The 20,346-nt window shown below is 37.3% G+C and overlaps 3 protein-coding genes across 4 annotated transcripts; all 3 read left to right on the top strand.

Annotated features, from left to right (window-relative positions):
- The first annotated feature begins 293 nt into the window (after positions 1–293).
- Positions 294–3,425, top strand: lrrc20 (leucine rich repeat containing 20). Of its 2 annotated transcripts, XM_053341507.1 has the most exons (5): positions 294–543; positions 1,756–1,845; positions 2,102–2,251; positions 2,399–2,566; positions 2,663–3,424. In XM_053341507.1, exons 2-5 carry the CDS (start codon positions 1,776–1,778, stop codon positions 2,797–2,799), a joined length of 525 nt encoding a protein of 174 aa, XP_053197482.1. In that variant the 5' UTR covers positions 294–543; positions 1,756–1,775; the 3' UTR covers positions 2,800–3,424. The 2 variants fall into 2 exon arrangements, with proteins under 2 accessions (XP_053197482.1, XP_053197483.1); XM_053341508.1 differs by lacking the exon at positions 294–543 and having other exon boundaries at positions 1,587–1,845; positions 2,663–3,425.
- Positions 3,426–5,543: 2,118 nt separating this feature from the next.
- ppa1a (inorganic pyrophosphatase 1a) lies at positions 5,544–9,670 on the top strand. Its single transcript, XM_053341317.1, has 11 exons — positions 5,544–5,604; positions 5,802–5,866; positions 6,597–6,650; positions 7,006–7,125; positions 7,216–7,302; positions 7,387–7,513; positions 7,724–7,851; positions 8,146–8,231; positions 9,021–9,090; positions 9,517–9,556; positions 9,642–9,670. The coding sequence occupies exons 1-11, from the start codon at positions 5,544–5,546 to the stop codon at positions 9,668–9,670; spliced, it is 867 nt and encodes a 288-aa protein (XP_053197292.1).
- Positions 9,671–12,171: 2,501 nt separating this feature from the next.
- Positions 12,172–17,910, top strand: sar1aa (secretion associated, Ras related GTPase 1Aa). Its single transcript, XM_053341306.1, has 7 exons — positions 12,172–12,238; positions 13,346–13,424; positions 14,007–14,126; positions 14,296–14,361; positions 15,167–15,270; positions 15,361–15,492; positions 15,578–17,910. The coding sequence occupies exons 2-7, from the start codon at positions 13,367–13,369 to the stop codon at positions 15,692–15,694; spliced, it is 597 nt and encodes a 198-aa protein (XP_053197281.1). The 5' UTR covers positions 12,172–12,238; positions 13,346–13,366; the 3' UTR covers positions 15,695–17,910.
- Positions 17,911–20,346: the final 2,436 nt, after the last annotated feature.

The following is a 20,346-nucleotide window of genomic DNA, read 5'->3' as shown; positions in this document are numbered from 1 at the left end:
CTTGAAGTGGAGAAGAATATATTTTTAAAAAGTAGGTGCATGTTTTCTGTATATTTACAAGTCGTCAATGCACAGCAGAATGTACAAAATCTACCTGTACTGTAGACAACCAATACTGACAAACTGAAATTCTCTGCCTAAGAAATAAATAAGCATTACAGATTACTATTTAAAGTTATTACTTTGTTACAGCTTATTTGTCTTATTTTGTCTATTACACGGGGCTGCATCTTTTGCAACTTCGCAGCGCATCTTTGACACTCATGAACAGTCTGTTAGCTACCAACAGTTAGCCTAGCTCGTATAGCTCATGCCTTACTTACTGTACTGTTCTGCTGTCGCTAAGCAACAACGATTTATACAGAGGTTTGCTGCTATGACGTGTTTAGTATAGGTCTTACTTTGTGAATGAGCAGGGCAACTTTCAGACGAATTGCCCTCTCCGGGGCTAAAAATACACACACCAAATTTGACTGTGTGTGTAGCTAACGTTAGCTAACACTGGCAGCTGCCAGGTCCTGTAACAGTTAGCTTCCAGTTTGGGTAAGTGGCTTCATGTCTTAGTGTTAGTCAAATAAATGGCTATATAGCGTTAACTATAGCTAAACAGGCTGCATTTGTGTACATGATTGTGTTAGGCCTGTTTTATACTAATGCATACCTCTGTGGACATTTTAGAAGACAGGTCCAAAGCAAATAATATAGACTTATTAAGCAGTCTGCTGTTAGTTTAAATTTAGACTTTCTACTTTTATTAAATATGTATGAGTTAATTACTGTATTGACTAGCAGATTCAGATTCGTCAATATATATAACAGGAAACTAACTGGTATTAGAGTATTACAGAGTACTACTGTGCAATTTAACTTACCTGAAAGCATTAAAAACCTCAACATTTTTGGGATCCCCATAGCTCATTATTTAGAACATAAATGATGTCACTAGGTAGGAGTTATTTATTGTTGAGATTCACTAATTATTCCTCCTTTTAGGGGAACTCACATTTCATTATCTCCAGTTGAACAAGTACTTCCTCAAAATGAGAACTTTTAGTACTCAAGTACTTTTGATACTTGAGTCCAGTTAACCTTAACATTTTTTTAGTATTGTTGTATAGCCACTGTAATTACAGTAATTAATTAGACGATCCATTTATAATGCACTTACACTGTAAACACAAGCATCTGTCTATGTGATAAGTAAACTATTTAAAACTTTATTTGAAGATAGAATGAAACTTCAGAGTGCCTCTTTTTGGTACTATACTTCCACTGCAGCTAAACAGGGAAACATAAAGAGGGAATGCTTGAAAGACTGTAAATGTGGCAGATATCCACTTGATATGACTAACTCAGACTGCTGAAGCCTCATATAAGCCTCACTTAAACTTTTAAATGCATTTTTGCACAAAATTTGCTTAAATTGAAAGTGTATTTGAAGGTCCATTAGTATGAACAGGATATATTATTACAGCAAAGTAAAGCTCTTTCAGTGTTCGTCTGACTGTTGTTTTAAGACAGACATGGAGTGAACCCATCCTTTAATGTTAATTTACAGAAACTGTTTGCTCATTCAATAATTTATTTTATTCTCTCACATATAACCAAAGCCCCAAGAGCAGCATCAATTTAACATCCAGTCTCTGTAGTGACTGTGTTACATGCATGACGCTATACATTTGTAGTAATATTAGCTACTGTGATTTTAATTTGTCTGTCATACATCAAAATGTAATGTTGCATGACCTCCTGTAGGAACAGTTACAGCAGAAAAAATGGCTGAGGCAGTCGCAAATGTGGCCCGAAGGATCAATGCAACTGTCGAGGAGGAGAGAGATACTTTGGGTAAGACTTCTTTTTATACATTTCTCTCATTGTCTGGCTCTCACTCTCTTTCATCAGTTTCCCAGCATGTCAATTGAATAGTACTGATTTAACATGCTGGTTGATGCTATTTCAGATTTTACCAGCAGGTGGTGACAGATGCTTACATTTTTGCCAAAGTAATTGTTACATGAAGTGTTTGTTTTTACAGATATTCCACCATTCCCTGCTGTGTTAATGCTTGATAATCTCATAATCACGTTATTCTTCTCTGCAGACCTGTCGAACTGCAAGCTCATTTCTTTCCCAGAAGGCGTATTCAAGGTCCTGAGGAGTGTTACACAAAACATCCATGTTATCACGTTGGCTGACAATGAGATGAAGGCTATTTCCAGCAAGTTCTTTTCAACCTTCACTCAGCTCAGAGGTAGTGGATAATACACTGCAGCTATTTGATTCACGGACTCAATCTTCAAGAAAAGATTGTGTGCTTATTGTCATGTTGTTGTATGCTGTTCACCTCAAAAATGTTCAGCATCCCCTCAATTTACTTGTGTCTTTAAATACCTTGCAGAGCTGGACCTGCAAGGCAATGTTCTCACCAAACTGCCTGACTCCCTGGAAGAAATGCAGCATCTGATCAGCATCAATCTGGCTAATAACAACTTATCCATCTTTCCCGAGAAGCTTACTGAAATAGCCACACTGGAGAGGATTAACCTGGAGGGAAATAACATCACCGGTAATAATAATGATATGTTAATGCAGGCTGTATGTGAGTCTTATATGACTTGGTTTGAGCTGTTGGTGACTCTGTTTTTTATATTTTAACCCACAGATATACCAATGGAGAAGCTGTCTGCCATGCCTGCACTTAAGTGGCTGAACGTGAAGTCGAACCCTTTGGACACAGACATCCATAGTGCTCTGAAATCTCCCCACAAATTTGACATTTTGTCCTCTACAGAGTCCTAATACCCTAACAACATATTTCACCACCCATAGACTGCATGCTGTGTGCCTTGAACAACTTCCGCTGGATACTTATGTGTGCCTGAAAGATGAGAATAGAAAATACTTGAAGATAGCACAATGTTGTACAAGAATCAAGAAAACAGAGACATCTAAAGATGGCGTCCTACAGTTGGTGACCACACCCTGTGGCTCCTACTTTGTCCTCTCTGTATGAATTACAAAGAGCTGAAGTTTATTTGGATGCGATTCATCTTTATACAACGGTTGACATGTTTTTTTCCTCAACAGAGAAATGTGTAATGAGTTATTTATTACTTTGATAGGATAAAGCTTTTTCAATTAAAAATGATACTGTCAACTACACAGTATTATTATTATTCATTGGTCAGATCCATTTCTGGCAGCAAAGAGACATGATGACTTATAGAAGTGTGCACTGGAGAAAAAAAACAATTACAGGCCTGAAATGTTTTGTTTTGTACAATCAATCAACTTTTGAAACAATGCAAAATATCTTTTTTTACAATTGTAAATATGAAGCAGAAAAACAGCATATCTTCCCATTTGAGTTGCTGTAACCAGGGAATGTTTGGCATTTTTATTTGATAAATGATTAAATAAAGAATTGGTCATTAAATAGTTTCCAATGAATGCTCTTATTGATTAATCCACTAATTGTTTCTGCTCTAGTTATCATGGTTCACATTCACAACAACAAAATAAGAAACATTGTTTTATAAATAGAGAAGAAGGTGGCTGTAATATAAATATATATTACTGCAACATTTGGCCAGTGAACCGAAAGAAAAAACTACATAACATAGATTTACACTCTAGGGCTACAGAGGGCTAAAATAATGGTCTAAATAAACTATTAAAGGGTCCATATTATATGCCTTTTCCACAGGCTAACACAAGCCTCCTGGGGTCTTAACAAAATGTATCAGACACATATGTTTCCTGTAGTTCACTCTCAGGCTTCTGCACAGGGATCTATGGTCAGGCTCGCACATAAAAGTAAGTAAAACCCATTCTATATGGTCTATTTGTTCACCAGTCCTGAGTTGGAGGCAAAGCAGAGGCTTGATCTAGTAGTAGACGATAGAGGAAACACATAGCAGCATAGACAATGATCAAGCTCTTAAACCCTCCATCTGTCACAGAGGCTGCAGATGACAGACTGGTCCACAGGAGAACCATTCAAAGTATTTTCTCAGGCTTTTCGAGAATTCTTTAAATAGCAACACTGTTCAGTCTGGATCACCCAAAGTTGATGTTTGGGCTCACTGTTGGGACTTTGTGGCATATAAACAAAAGAATATGATATGTGGGGCAAGCATTCACTAATACACCAGATCATTTTGTGCTGCTTTTCTGTGTAAAAGACAGAAAAGGGTGGTGTAAGTGGTGTTATTATAAGGAACTTCGCCAGTCTCTTGCAACATCTACAAATCGGCTAAAGGAGAATATCTCTTGGCCAGGAGAAATATTTAGCAAGATAGCAGGCTTATAGTGTCACGTGACTCCTTTGCTGCCCCGGTCATGACCTTGTATTGTGCATCTTGCTGACCTTTGAATCACTATGCTTTCATCACCTATAGCAGAGTAAAATTACAGTTTTCTTTGCAGCAAGAGGCACTTTTCTGTAATTTAGGTTGTTTATGTCACACTTAATATAGCACCATGTCTTTGTGTAACCAGTACTTGTCCCTTGGTAAATGTAACATGTTTTTTAAATTAGCAATATAATTCCCACACCTGATTATGACTGGCAGTCTGTGCAGCCTTCCTGCATTATGGTGAGTTTGTCACTCATTTAAATGTGTTACTTCTTATTTTAGATATTTGAGATGCATTTACTAGTAGCTTAGATCAGTACTGATGCAAGTAATAAGTGTAAATTATGTTATATATTATCTACATTGTATCATAAATTAGATGTATTTCAATCAGTGCAATATTATTATTCTTCATAATTTACATTGACGTAAGAAATCTGGTTAAAAAAAGGAAAACATCTTTGAACAAAAGCTCAAAATGAAAGCTAAACAGACTTAGTATCATAACATGCCCACCAGCACCTTCAATATACCATGCTACCTGTTTCCAAAAGGGGGTGGATTAAAAAAAAAAAGATGAGTAAAATATTTTTTACACATACTGTTTCTAAAAATAGGCCCATAAGTATGTTATCAAGTGGTTACAGTGAAACTCCAGAGGCAAGAAGTCACAACATGAGCACACAACCTAATCCTACCTGTTAATTGGTTTACTGCTAACGCCAGCTCCATCTGTTTTTATCTGAAAAGAGCTCTGGAGTGCCACAGCTTACAAGGGGGAAATGGAAAACAAATCACATAACACTCAAAAGACACTAGAAACTCCACATTAATGCAATGTAGCAAAGTGGTAATAAGGAGGGATTAGCTGGTGAATGTTATTCCCAGGAATTCTGCTTCATTCAATGGTTTCTTTACTCTCCTCTTAGCTCCAGATGCCAATATTTGATGTAATTAGAAGAACCAGTAACCACATAGTGAATTACGTCGTCTGGCCTCTACACACTTCATACAGAAGACTTGCTGTCACATGCAGGCGATTGTCAGGTAACCCCGGCTTAAACAGTGCGCATGCCTGCTGCTCTCAGTCTCAGAGGCTGCCTGTCAGCTGTCAGTCAGGAGCTTCTTAGTCTTCCTGAATTAGAGCACTCAGACCACAGTGGGAGACCTCTTCACCGGACAGACATGAGCTTTGCCATTGAGGAAAGGGGCAAGCCAAACACCCAGGAATACAGGGTGTTTTTCAGTAAGCATATCTCTTTGGATGAACTTGTTTGAATCTTTCCTGGATAATGCATAGTAGCTGTATTAGCCTGTAGAGACAGCTTTTGTATTGCTTGATGTATTGCCTACTAGGCTTTAAACTGTATGATTGCACCCTTTTCAACTCCTGTGACTTCTTTTTTGTTCATAATCTTAAAAAGGCATTATTCCTTTTGATAGAAAACTCTGAGGGCAAATACATCTCTCCGTTCCATGACATTCCGATCTACGCAAATGAGGCTGAGGTGAGCATCATGTGTCATTGTGAATGCTGCAGATGATTAAACCTTCTGTTAAAAAGTAATCTGAATTGGTTCCCTTTGGAGTACAAAAGCTTTCTGTTGGGGCTATACTGTATATAAGTACATTCAAATACATTCTTTTGCAAGTCAGTTTTTATGTATCTGCAATTTATAGCTACAAATGATGGGATTCACAGGACAAAACTGTGTCACAATATTGAGAACTTTTATGCTACCATTTATTTCTTTTCTTTTCTTTTTTTGCATTTTCCCTTTTAATCCCCCTGCCCTGCTGTCCTTGTGGCTGTTTTGACTTTAGGAGCATATAGACAGACCAATCAGTCTCCAACCCTAATGCAGGTTGTGGTGTTGTACTGGTGGACAGATGCTTTTTCATTAGCACCACCCGGCTGCCTCAATCTGTGTGCAACTAACCGTGTAAATTGGCACTGTGAAACTACATGTCAGAAACTACATTTTACATTTATTGAGCCCATTTTGTACCTGTTATATAGTCTTATAGACATTCACTTTTCCAGGAATGCTATCCCTCATTTAATAAATGGGTATCCAGTTGTTTGTACAGTATGTTGGTTACAGGTACCATTTCTTTCAAATGTGGCATTTGCATACTTTACTGAAAAGCTTTGGCTATTATGTAGCTCTTAGTGAGATATGTTTCATAGAAATTCATCCTCAGAGAAACAAAGCTGTGTTTATGATCCTCTTGCAGAACATCTTTCATGCCGTTGTGGAGGTTCCAAGATGGACAAATGCAAAGATGGAGGTATATATATATATAAACATGTACATATTTTTTGCAAGCTATTAATTGCATACCGTGTCCTAATACTCAGTTCATCAATATAAAAATCTTATAAATTAAGATGATGCTGTAAAGATCCATACCTTTACTTTTGCCACTGAGATGACTTACATTTGCATTTGTTAGAGTGCATGGAAGTATGTTAACTTGCAAATTCATGATATTTTATTATTACACTATCCAATAATGATATGCCTATAGAATCTATTTTAGCTGTTGTTTTTTATGTTATTACTTTATGACATTATTTTAATTTTTGACATACCTTAAGGAAATAGGTATCAGTTCCTTTGTGTTTTGTCTGGATGTTTCTTAGATTGCCACCAAAGATCCCCTCAACCCACTGAAGCAAGACCTAAAAAAGGGGAATCTTCGTTATGTAGCCAATGTGTTTCCCCACAAAGGTTATATCTGGAATTATGGAGCTATTCCACAGGTGAGTCCTTCTCAGACAGACCACATTCATACATAAAGGAAACCCACCAATGTCTCTGCTCCATCAAAGATGTGCTTCCCCTTTTGACAGACATGGGAAGACCCCAACCACAAGGACAGCGACACAGGATGCTGTGGAGACAATGATCCGATTGATATATGTGACATAGGAAATAAGGTACGTGAACAAGTCAAACTGAGATAACTAGAGACGTGTATTCTACTGTGTACTGCTGTTTCAAAACTCATCATCATCTCTCAGGTGTGCTCTCGAGGAGAAATAATCAAAGTCAAGGTGTTGGGAACTCTGGCTCTGATAGATGAAGGTGAAACAGACTGGAAGGTCATTGTGATCAATACTGAGGACCCTGAAGCCGGCGACTTTAACAGTAAGAGGAACCTGCAGTGACAGTTTTTCAACACTGCCAGACATTAGTCCATTAAATATATTTACATCTAGGCTGTGGCTCAGGAGGTAGAGCGGTCGTCCTCCAATTGGAAGATTGGAGGTTCAATTCCCGGCTCCTCCAGTCCACATGTCGATGTGTCCTTGGGCAAGACACTTAACCCCAAATTGCTCCTGTTGTTGATTTCTGCAGATATTGATGATGTTAGAAGACTCAAGCCTGGATATCTGGAGGCAACTTTCGACTGGTTCAAAAGATACAAAGTCCCAGACGGGAAACCTGAAAACCAGTTTGCTTTCAATGGAGAGTTCAAGGATAGTGTAAGCCTGTTTTTTTTTATTTTCGCAGCTCTTTTGAAAATGTTACTTACTCAGAGGCATGGTTTCAAACTTTAGACAAGCAATGGATAATGGAATGAATGTGTCTGTTTAAACTTTGTATCTATGTCTCATCTGTTCTATGAAAAAAGAAGCAACTGACAAATTAAAACTTCAATTTATATTAATGTGAATATTTTAAGAGGGAAAAGGACATAGAAAATGTTCACTATTATAAATATATATTGATGCTGTTTTGGTGGATCAAAATGAGGAAAATGTGATTGTGTTTTCCAGGACTTTGCCATTGAAACAGTGAAAAGCACTCATGAATTTTGGAAAGCAATGATCTCTCAGAAGACCAATGCTGGCGAGTTAAATTGGTGAGGAGGTTCATCTATTTAATTCCATTATGCAAAGATTATATGACAGTATATGTGACTAGCACTATTAGTGATATTTTCTGCGTTCACAAAAGATAAATATCTATCACTGTGCAAATGTGGACAAGAGAGTGAGAATCAACTGAACTGTAATCTTGTTAAATAATAGAACATTTACACACTTGATTAATGGACTGTGAAATATGTTCTTGCCCAGACAACTTCACAAGCTGGTGAGTTAGAGCAGAAAACGAAGGACTCTCAGACTGCTGATAAATTAGTTATTAGTTAAGATCTTTCTTGGCAGTTTTCTGGATGCGTTTGATACAGCAGCTAGCAAAGAGATGGTCTAAAATCATTGGCTTGCCAATTCCATCAACCGAAACGCTGCATGACTAACACATAGTTAGAGGGTCAGGTAGAATTACATTTGACCCACTCCACCTCTGCTCACTATCTGTTTCAATCTCTGCCCTCTGGGAGGTGCTGCAGGTCTTTGTCCACAAAACAACCCAAAAATGACTCCTAGCCCCATCATGCATTGTGATACATACTGTACAGTTCCTCCACACTGTATTGGAATATTGTATGTTATAATATATATGATTAATATTTATTGTGTAATATGTTGGCACTGTGTACTGAGCATTCTTCCATGATGTAAAGAAAACATATTCCACCTACTCTGGTCATGTTGCCATTGAAGTAAAGTGAAGTTCTGTAGGGTGAGAATATTGTTTTCATATAAACTGATATTGTTCCCTTTGTTTTATCCCTTTCTTACGTCAGCATGAACACCAGTGTCTCCGATAGTCCGTTCTGCTGCTCTGATGGGGATGCCAAGGCTGTGGTTAATTCTGTAAGTTCTTTTTCATTTTAAAATTCATGTTTAGTGGCCTGACAATCTATGCCTTCCTACTCTGAGGTACACACCATAGTCATGAAAAAAAGAATAAAGAAAGAAATAAAAGACTAGAGATGATAAACATAGCAGCATGATGCGTAGCCTTCAGAAAAAGGGAAAGGATCATTAGTGACTGAAGACAAAGAAAATGCCAAAAGCCATTTCTTTCGCTTCACTCCAACCGATTCACTTGGCAGCATAAGGGTTATGTGTTTTTAGTTCAAACGGAGACCAGCAGCTCATGACTTTCACAAAAAACAAAACAGACCCCCAAGAAACGGCATGCTCTTAATGAGGTCAAAATATCTTCGCATTACACCTTCAAAGTGCATTTGTTATGTCAAAGTAACACCATTTAATGACTTCATTAACTCTTTACAGGCATCTGCTTTTGGAGCTGAAGATCCCATTCCAAGTTCAGGTGTGTGTCTGTGTGTAAATGAACAACATTTCCATTTCCAGAATTTTGTTGATACTCAATGACAATCTGTTCAATCTTTTTTCAGTTGACAAATGGTTCTACTATGAGAAGTAGGAAGAAAATCCTGGGCAGAAAAACATTCATTCCTTCACTTCTGTCTTCAGCTGATTTGACCACATCTAAGCAACCAATGAACTGGACAGATTTACACTTTACATGTTTCTTTGTTCACACCTGGGTGTCAAAACGGCTCATTTTGTGATTATGGTACATTGTAAACTTCAGACTGTGTTTCATCATTCATGTGACTGGATGGTAACCTATTTCATGCTTGTCAGAACACTGCAATAAACCACACTAAATCCTGCAGTATTATGTGTTGTATTGGCTTAATTGACAATATTACTTACTGTATTTTCATTACCCCACAGACCTGAGCTTACTCACAGCTGTATATGTTGTCAAGATGGGGAAAACATCATGAAAAGAAATAATGTTCTGTCTTTGAAAAGAGCACATGCATCAGTTTCTGTGCAGTCCATCCAATTACTCATGTGTACATACAACATATAGCACTCTTGCCTATGGCAAGTCACAATAAATGATGTATTTAATGTCCCTGAAACATAATAGCTACTTAACAGTACAAATGACTGGCTATTAAAATCCTTGGCTGTAATTGGATGAAGCCTGTGGGATGCTTCTGTAGGCTGCAATTACACAGTATGCTTCAATGAGCATCATTACAGTGTATCTAGACACTGGTTACGAGAGTTAATAGGAGTTCTTTTGTACCTATAAGATAAAAGATGGACTATAATTTATAAACTGCTGAGTGGACATAACATTTTTGTTGTGTGCTTAAAAGGTAATATAGTTTATACTATTAAATGGAATAAGTATTCAAAAATGTTGATCAAATATACAGTTTTTAAGCAGAATTTATTTATTTTTTTCTTAATTTTGAATATATTTATTTTGCATACAATCACTATCATGTTGAAATTATATTTGACAATATTATATTGTAAACATGTGGAGAGAAATAAACCCAGGGGTATGTATGCATGGCTAGGTCAATCTCATATGGGGCCCTGTGGCAAAAGTTTGTTGTGGTGCCCCTGTTGACCCCCACATAAAGTACTCTACAGATTAAATGATTGATTGTTTGAGTCACTTTTAAAACAAAATTAACTTATTCCAGCTTCTAAAATGTGAATATTGGCTAGTTTTCTGAGTTTTTCATGATAGTAAACTTGACATCTTTGGGTTTTTGACTGTTGGTCAGACAGTATGAATCTGTTCACTTGAGCTCCAGGGAATAATGATTTTTTCACAAAAAAGAAAGAAAGAGAGAAGTTTTTAAAGACTTGGGTTGTGACTCAAGAGTCCATATTGGATTTCAGTGTGCCAAATTTATAAGAAATGTGCAAATAATTTCCATTAATGAATCAATCAATCTTTATATATATATATTACCTCAAGGCACTTTTCACATAGAGCAGGTCTAGACTATACTATTTTATTTAATTTAAAGAAACCCAACATCCGCCTAGTGTGGCAAATTTATAACAGATGTGTAAATAATTAGTTATGTCGACTCAAATGATGTGGTAAATCAAGACAATGTGCCTAGTCAGTAATCCAGCCTTATGTCTTTAACAAGCTCTTAATTGATAAAAGGAGATCTGACAACAGAATGCTGATCTTGAAATGTTCTCTTAGCAATGAAAATATGTAAATAAAAAGCTAAATGGAAGTGACACTTATCTCTATGTGGGATACTGTAATCCCAGCTGTGTACTGGATGACTTAGTGAGCAGCAGTTTCTGGATGTTTTTCCTGTCCTGCTACCTCAGATTTATTCAACTGAAGACTCAACCTGATATACAGCTGTCATTATCAGTGTTAGGGAGCAACTAGTCACACGTAATGGAGTTACATAATTTAAATATAAAATAAATGTAACTGTAATCCATAACAGTTACTGAGAAAAAATGTGTAATCAAATTGCAGTTACTTATGAAAATGTTGATGATTAAAAAGGGGGTTACATCTTAAGTCAGACCTTTAAGGTTTTCTTATAGGGGGAGGGTTTTTGCCGAATTTCTTAATACTTAACATGTTACTAAATACATATATTGCTGATTTAAATTCTTTGGAACCAATATATTGTAATAAAATAATATATAAATAATAAATAATAAATAGTATTTGTACCAATTAAACCTATGCCAGACTTTTGACGTTTTACATAAAATATTTTAAGAAATGATCTCCCTTATACATGAGTATCCGTGAAAAACACCTGAATTTAGCTTTTGGCTAATGGGTATACCAACTTGCCCTAACAGTTGCCCCAAAAGTAAAACAAACATTACATTAGTTTGATGAAGTAATTGAAATAGTTACATTACATATTACATTTTGAATAGGGTACTACTAGTAGGTCTGTAACCTATTACATTTCCAAAGTAACATTCCCAACCTTGTTTCCATAGCACCGTACAGGAGGAATTAGCTGTAATTATCCAAACCTCAGGAGGAGGGCGCTAATGAGACGATCTGTCTACCGAGTGCCTAATTTTAGAAGACGAAGAAGACGTGGAGGACCTCAGATTGACTGTTTCCAAGGAGACCACCGATACTATCAAGTGCAGGGCTACTTGACAGTGCCGAGGGGTAAGTCAGCGAAATAAAATGTACATTTTTTAACGTAACAACACAATATTACATACATTACGTGCTGTTGGCGTGTCTAAAAATGATGTGGCGTACAGACACGCTGCCCTGACCCAAGCAGCGCAAGAGAAAGTGCCATAGGTTTAGCTGACATGCTAATGCTAATTAGCCTGCTACACAGCATTAGCAGCGTTATGTAGGTAGCTGCCGTCAAGTCGGGTTTTAAATGGCACACGAAGCGCACTGAGAGCAGACAAATGCCACTTAAAACATGGTTAGAAAATGTTGCAGTGTGTGTGATGGTTGGAGCAGTCACCTACGCTCTTGATAATTGCAATGATCTTTTTCAAATGTAGCGATTAACAAGCTGAAAGGAGTGCTTTAAAAATGTCTCCGTTGAAGCTAACGTCAGCTGATTAGTAAATCATTTCATCGATCACCTGTTGCGTTGTGTTTTTATCATCAATGTAGGTGTTAGGAGATGCTAAATTTGCTACTCGAGATGATAATTACATGTATCTTAAGGTAACGTTACTGTTAGCCACCTGCTACACTATGTTATATCACATAAGTCACATATAGATTAAGGATACTATTAAAAAACAAAAACCCACCTGAATTACGTAATGTCATGCAACATGCCACGTGCATAGTGTGTATTAAGCCATTTTTCTCTGCATAATGTTGATGGGTTTTTACCACCTTATTTAAATGAAGGATATATGATATAATGCAGTCTGATACATCACCACAAACTATGCCGTGAAATCACAAAATAAGTCACAGGGCCCAACCGATACTGGATTTTTGGGATTGTTGCCCGATATTAAAAAGTAAAAACATACCAATATCGATATATCGCCTGATCATTTTACATATAAATATATAAATAATCCCCCCCCCCCCCTTTTTATAACTTTAAAAAAAATATTGGCACCTATATTCTGATACCGATATATCTATGATAGGTAAATATAGGCCAATAATATCGGCTGACTGATATATCAGTCAGGCTCTAATTAGTGACAGGCGTTTTCATTTTTCCTGGTCACTCAGAGCACTATTCTGTAATACTAACGTGATGTTTTTTGTTTTTTGCTTTTTCAGTTTCAGGCGAAGACCGTCAAGATGTCATTTTTATTTGACTGGATCTACAGGGGGTTTAGTAGTGTGCTGCAGTTCTTAGGTAAGTACTGTCAGGTGTGTGTCACCGTAACCGTGATAGAGAAGTACTTATAACTTCAGGAGGAAAGGTTCACAGTGTAAGTGATGGGGGGGGGGGGGGGGACAAAACCCACAGTTGTTATTTGATGCAAAAATATATTCCAAAGTTTATCTGAATTTAAATCAAGTGAGTATCTTCCAAATGTATAATCTTTTTAGTATAAATTCCTGCTTTACATTACTATCTCAGAGCTCTGTAAAGAAACACTGTCCATACTTTGGAAACTCACCACTTGAGTAATTTAAGCTACTGAAGCATCACATTAAGCCTCTGATAAACTTTGAAATATATTTTGAAACGGAACAAGGACTGTGAATTTTCCCCCCTATAACTTAACTCTTTCTCCTTCCTTTAAAAGTATTTTTTGGGTCATTTTACGGCTTCATTGGACATTTAAAGTAACAGTACAGAGATGACAGCAAATGAAAGGAGAGATAGAGATGGGCACATACTAGGGATGCTTCAATTTATGGCGAGCCCCCTAAACGTTAGGGCACCCTAATTGTGGATCATTTCTGACAAGTTGTGATATTTTCTCTTCAGGTCTGTACAAAAAGTCGGGGAAGCTGGTTTTCCTGGGCCTGGACAACGCAGGTAAAACGACACTACTGCACATGCTGAAAGATGACCGACTTGGCCAACACGTACCTACACTGCATCCAAGTAAGGAGAGATTCACATGTTTCAAATTCTAGTTTAAAGTGCTTGAACATGGATGTGATACATTTGTGTCATGAGTTACCCTGTGAGTCCTAGATACTGCTGCTATCACTGTAAAGGCCAAAAAACAAAACAAAACAAATCTTTCAACATCAGTTTCTTTTTCTCAAAGCTTCTGAGGAGCTTTCAATTGGCGGCATGACATTTACTACATTTGATCTGGGAGGACACGTACAAGGTGAGATCGCGCTCCATTATTTGCCAATAATAATACCCTATAGAAGTAAGTAGGTGTCACAACATTGCCACGACACTGTAAAGCAGGATGTATACTTCTCTGCCAGATATCTCTCGAGGTTATTTATAATTCAGCATTTAAGTTGTAGATTGTCATCGGGCCATCTCAACACTACTTGCATTCACATTGTAAGTAGTCATTTCAATTCTGTCATTTGCTTTGTGATAAGGAACAAAAAATTGCAGAGAGGACACTCTGCTTAACACCAGACATAGCTTAGCAGAACATTACTGATCTTTCTTTAACTTGCTCCATGTTGTCTTCACTATCAGTATTTTCTACTGGCATCAGATACCATAAACTATATCCATGTCAGACACATGTGTAACAGTTCTTGCGTCTGCCAAATGGTTTCTTTGTATCTCTTGTGTGGGCGACTAAGATAATTATTGAGTCTATTTGAATGGAAATTTAAAGGCAGAAAGTAACTGCACACAGAGGTTTTCCCACTGCTGCAGAAGACGTATCTGAAATAGTGAACTACTGTCCAAATAGAGAAAGATGACCATGGATAAGATAACGTTGAATATCTATCAAGGTATTCTATATCTTTTTGTAAAAACACTATGGAGTAATTAGTGATTAAAAACACCATCATAGTTCAATATGAAAATTGTGTTTCTATGATTTTACACAGAGACAATAAATGCTAATATTGAATTATCACCAGTTCCTTGTTAAAACATTACAAGCATTACAAGGTTACAAGGAAAGCTTATTCACCTTTTTTTTCCTGTGTTGATAGCTCGAAGAGTTTGGAAGAACTACCTGCCAGCTGTGAATGGAGTCGTCTTTCTTGTAGACTGTGCAGATCACGACAGGCTTATAGAATCCAAGACTGAGCTTGATGTAAGATTAATAACGTCAATGTTACAAGCTGTTTCCACACATGACTAGTACAGTAAATTGCTGCTGATGGTGCTGCTCCTTTGTTTGCAGGCTCTCCTAGCAGATGAAACAATAGTTAATGTACCGGTGTTGGTGTTGGGGAATAAAATTGACCGTCCTGAGGCCATCAGTGAAGGTGGACTGAGAGGAGCTTTTGCTCTTGACGGACAACTTACTGGAAAGGTATGTCCCAGCCCCTGATCAGTGTTTTCTTAAATAATGAATACTGACTCCTGTTGTCCTCATTTACCCTTTTTGTAATCGACAGGGAAATGTCTCTTTGAAAGAGCTGAATGTCCGACCGCTGGAGATTTTCATGTGCAGCGTTTTGAAAAAACAAGGCTACGGGGAAGGTTTCAGGTGGTTATCACAGTACATCGACTGACATGCAGGACTCAACCCTCACCAGAAGGGATTTTCTCTACACGTTATCGTCAAGCATGACAAAGAATTTGCCTCGTGTTGATCAGCCCAAATTTCCAATCATATTATTAAGATCATATTCTTTTTAATACTTAAAGCATTTAGTGAGGGTTTCTATGCAAACTTTTAAAAGTGGTTCATGGTGAACTGTCCTACGTGTTTTATTTATGTGAGAGTTAACTAAGTTGTTTAAGCGCATGGCATGTTTATAAGGTTACATGCATAAGTTACAAAATGTCTGATTACAATACATGAGCAGCCATACATTATGCAAAAATGTAGATATGTGCACATTAGTGTTTAGTATAATGGAATAGATCAAATGCTCAAGTTTGAATTTAGTAAGTTTATTAGTAAGTAAGTGAAGGAAAACTAAGGATTTATTGTGAGTGTGGTAGAAAGTTTAATGCTTGTCTGACATCGGGTTGATTGAGTTTACATTTATAAAAGATTAATGAGACAAATAACTGTTTACTAAAGACACATACACACCAAAAAAACTCCAGAAGATTCATTTTAGTTAATTTAATCTGATGATATGCAGTCTCTGCCTTCAAAGCATTTAGCCAAAGATGTACATTAATGATTTTGGGATTAGAAGGGAGAGAGATTTGGACTTCAGCAAAAGATATTTACTCCAGAGCTAAAACATCGTCAAATCTCCTCGAGAAGCCAAAAAAGGGGGGAAAAACCAGCACATCCCATAAATGATGGTGGAACTGAGTCAAATTGCACAGCTCACTGATGAGTGTGCTGTGAATTATGTGCTGCTCACTTTCAGTGTCTTGGTGTATTTGGTTGGTTTATTGTTGTTATAAAGACTTAATCATTTCCTGTATGTGTTGACCTAAAGTGATGTTGCACTGATGGCAGCTAATTTGAAGATGTGTTTGTGTGGATTGAAACAAGTTAAAGATATATCTTCATTATCTTCAGCTCTGTGATGTTCAGTACAGAACTGAAAGGTAAAATGTTAATAAGGAAGTTTAATTACTTTAAATGGCTGTCCATGCTTTAGTACATCATGAAGGCAGCAATAATGCATTGCCCTTAAAATGTCAGGAAGCAATAAAGTAGAATAACCGACAATGTAGCAGAGACAATCTCACTCCACTGCATTTCAGAGTAGGAAAGAATATACATAGTTCTGAGCCTCTTTATTGAAATCAAATCTGTTCACTTTAAAGCAGCAATATTTTAAGTAAGAGCAAATATATACATATATACATATGTATATATGTGTGTGTGTAATCAGCATGTAACCTGTGCAGGTGCTGCAAGTAATGTACTTTTTGACTGTCTTTAAAGATATGAGAGTACGCTTGCACCAATTAATACATCAACCTACCATTTAATATTCCACTCTTATTCAGATTACTTTTTTGAATTTGTGCATGTATATGTACAGTACATCCTCATTATGAGAAACTGTTAAACAGAAAAATGGGGAACAGAAACACGTGATCATTGTATTCTGTTTAGTTTTTCCTGCATCCCATGTTTACAGGGTCATATTTTGAATATTCTATTATTTAATATATGCAGGACTATTTGTGACTGAGGTATGAAGATACATATGAAGCCGATTTTGTACTGGGAGTCTTGAGTGTTTACTGAAATATATTATGCATGTAAACAAACTGCTTTCCCTTTGAACAGTGTTCTGCACCGGTCGCTGAACTCCTGTAAATTATGTATAATACAGATGTAAATGTTTGTACAGTAACTGCCCTTTCACTGGCACCATAAACCACTGGAGTTATTTATAAGTTAACAGACTGTATTCATGTGAGCAACTTGAAGGAGTATTTACAGCAAAATCAACTTGGATGACGTCCACAAAGAAATATGAGGAGGGTTCTTGGTTCAAATGCTGTAATAAAACCAGCCTTTTTTAGACTCAACTGGGCATGTGTTTTTGTTTTTTTACCTCAACAGCAATCACATGATCATATCTCTCGTTCAAACAGGACTAGTGAAATATATTAGTTTTAGGAAGCCAGCTTGTTCTTCCTATGGCTTTACAGAAACAGTGCTACGGTAGCACTTGGAGCCTGTACATTATTCAAGGCTTGTCTCATCAGATCTTTTGCTCAACATCTGTTACACGCTTTAGGCCTGACAGAAAAAACATCAAGAATGAATGACAGAGAGAGGAAAAAGTTATCTCAAGATAAACCAGCCGACAGAGAATCCAGAGATTTAAAAATGAAGACTGACCAGTGCTTAAGTTTTCCTGAGTCCTGTATTATTCTGTTTATTTGGAGCAGATCATCTGCAGACACAGAATCATAAATAAAGATTTGTGTAACAGATTTCTTCATTATGTCTCATCTGTCTCATAACAGGTGCTGGATGTGTAAAACAAATCTCTGCAGCTGAATCATTATAATTCACGGATCCTTATAATTACTCCTCCACAGCTTCAACATTAATTAGAGTCTTAAAGGCTATTCATCGCCCATCTGATTTTTTCATGCTTTTTTTTTATATACATTATCATATCTTGCCAAAACCTTTTATAGAAATTCAAAGTCTTACACAGAAACCTGGAAATGGATTAGTTTGTATATCAAATTGTGTTCTCTTGACATTAGCTATGAAAAACAGATGTGATGCCAGAGGGCTGCCATCTTGGAGTCATTTTGATTCAGGCTTGATTCTCAAGTAGCGCAATCAGGTTTTGTTCAACTAGATATCATCACTGAGATTTGATGATGCAGCGCTTTCATTTCCAGACTTAATCATTGTAGTATGCCATATTGTAATATAATAGTAAAAATAGCTCAGAGCATTACTGCCAGGCTTTTAACGTATTCCAATAGAAGGGACCAGATTATTATGAGTTTCTCCTTTATGGGTATGATCGCAGCCTGAGATCTGTTGTTGTCCAGACCTCTCAGCATGTGGGACTCCCTGCATGAAGATCTCAGATATGCAATGTGTCCACTTTTAAATCTATGATAAAATATGTCTGTTGTTGGGTAGAAATCATGTATATCTAGAACGTCAGCCTTTCTGGGGATTCATCTTGTTTCAGCTCAATGACACAGTATATTTTAGTCTTTATCTGAAGAGTTAGTATTTATTCACAGTGTAGAGGAGCGTGTAATCTTTCAACTGATCTGACAGATTAAAAACCTTGAATTTTTCAAGTCTGGGTTTATTTTGCCCTGATGTTATAACATGTATGGTGGATGCATCAGTAATTTAACCCTTGTGTCGTCCTCCCGGGTCAAATTGACCCCGTCTTATTCTTCTTTCCTCCCTTCCTTCCTTCCTTCCGTCTGTACTTCCTCCATCCCCCTTTCTTTCCTTCCTTCCTTCTTCCCTCCTTTCCTTCCTTCTTTCTTCTTTCCTTTCCTCCCTTCCTTCCTTCCTCCCTCCTTTCCTTCCTTCCCTCCTTTCCTTCCTTATTCCTTCCTCCCTTCCTTCTTACCTCCCTCCCTCCTTCTCTCTTTCTTTCCTCGGTCCTTCTTTCCTGCCTTTCTTCCTTCCATCTTTCCTTTCCTCCCTTCCTTCCTTCCTCCCTCCTTTCCTTCCTTCTTCCTCCCTCCCTCCCTTCCTCCCTCCTTTCCTTCCTTCTTCCTTCCTTCCTCCCTCCCTTCCTTCCTTCCTTGACTCGAGGACAACAGGAGGGTTAACTAAGAATATAGTAGTATAGCTAATTTCACTTAGGAAAAGGATTCAACTCATACATATCCATTCAGAATGATATTTTCGACAGTCAAATTGCAGATTTTATCATCAATATGCCCTATGACAATGCTGTTTCTACATTGTGGTCACTGTGTGGTACAGTACACCATTTGGCAGCCAACTGCTGCTGTAATCTGTTCTTCTAGCATGAGGTGTCAGCTGAGCACCAAAATATCTCAGCAATTATCACCATTTGCTTGTAAGAGACCCAACTGAGAGGAGACTCTGTAGCTTGTTTTTATTCCCTCGAAGTTCTCTGATTGTGAACAATGATGAAATTGTATTTTGTTCATGCCTTGTTAAACACAATCACGTATGATGGTGGCTGTAATGGGCCTTAGCTGTGACAACCTTCAGTAATCAGTGATTCACACACCAGGTGGGGCACCTAAAGGCCATAAGAAAGTCATTCTGAGCCAAAAAATATTCCTATTTACATGCCTAGCTTATGTTTCTCGAGTAGCACACTTCATGTAAGGTATGTTGGAGTGTTACCGAGAACAGGGTAGACTCATGTATGTTCATTTTAACTCTAAATTTTAAAATATGGATCTGCTGAGGTAACAAGCTGAGCACTGCTGCCCACACAGAGTAAAATCAACCTGCCATTATCTTACAAATACATTTTATTTCCCCCGCAGGCACCTAAGCATCTAGCAGGATAACTGCAAAAATACTTGGTGACTTGAAAAGACTTGGTGGCACATTAGCCACAGATTCAACACAATATCTCCCTGGATGAACCATTTTCACCCCTGAAATAGTTGGAAAAGACTGAAGGCGGCATACAGCTTGGCTCCAGTGCCTTTATTAGTAAAGTGCTCAGCCTAGAAGTACATTCTTATTTACTAACATGCAATACTAAAAACAACCAAATGTCTGATCTACCGATAGCATGAATGAAGACATCGCAAC

The sequence above is a fragment of the Scomber japonicus genome, chromosome 20, assembly GCF_027409825.1.
Source record: "Scomber japonicus isolate fScoJap1 chromosome 20, fScoJap1.pri, whole genome shotgun sequence".
NCBI classification, from domain to species: Eukaryota; Metazoa; Chordata; class Actinopteri; order Scombriformes; family Scombridae; genus Scomber; species Scomber japonicus.
Note: the sequence above shows the minus strand (reverse complement) of the source record. Positions and strands in the feature narration are given on the sequence as shown.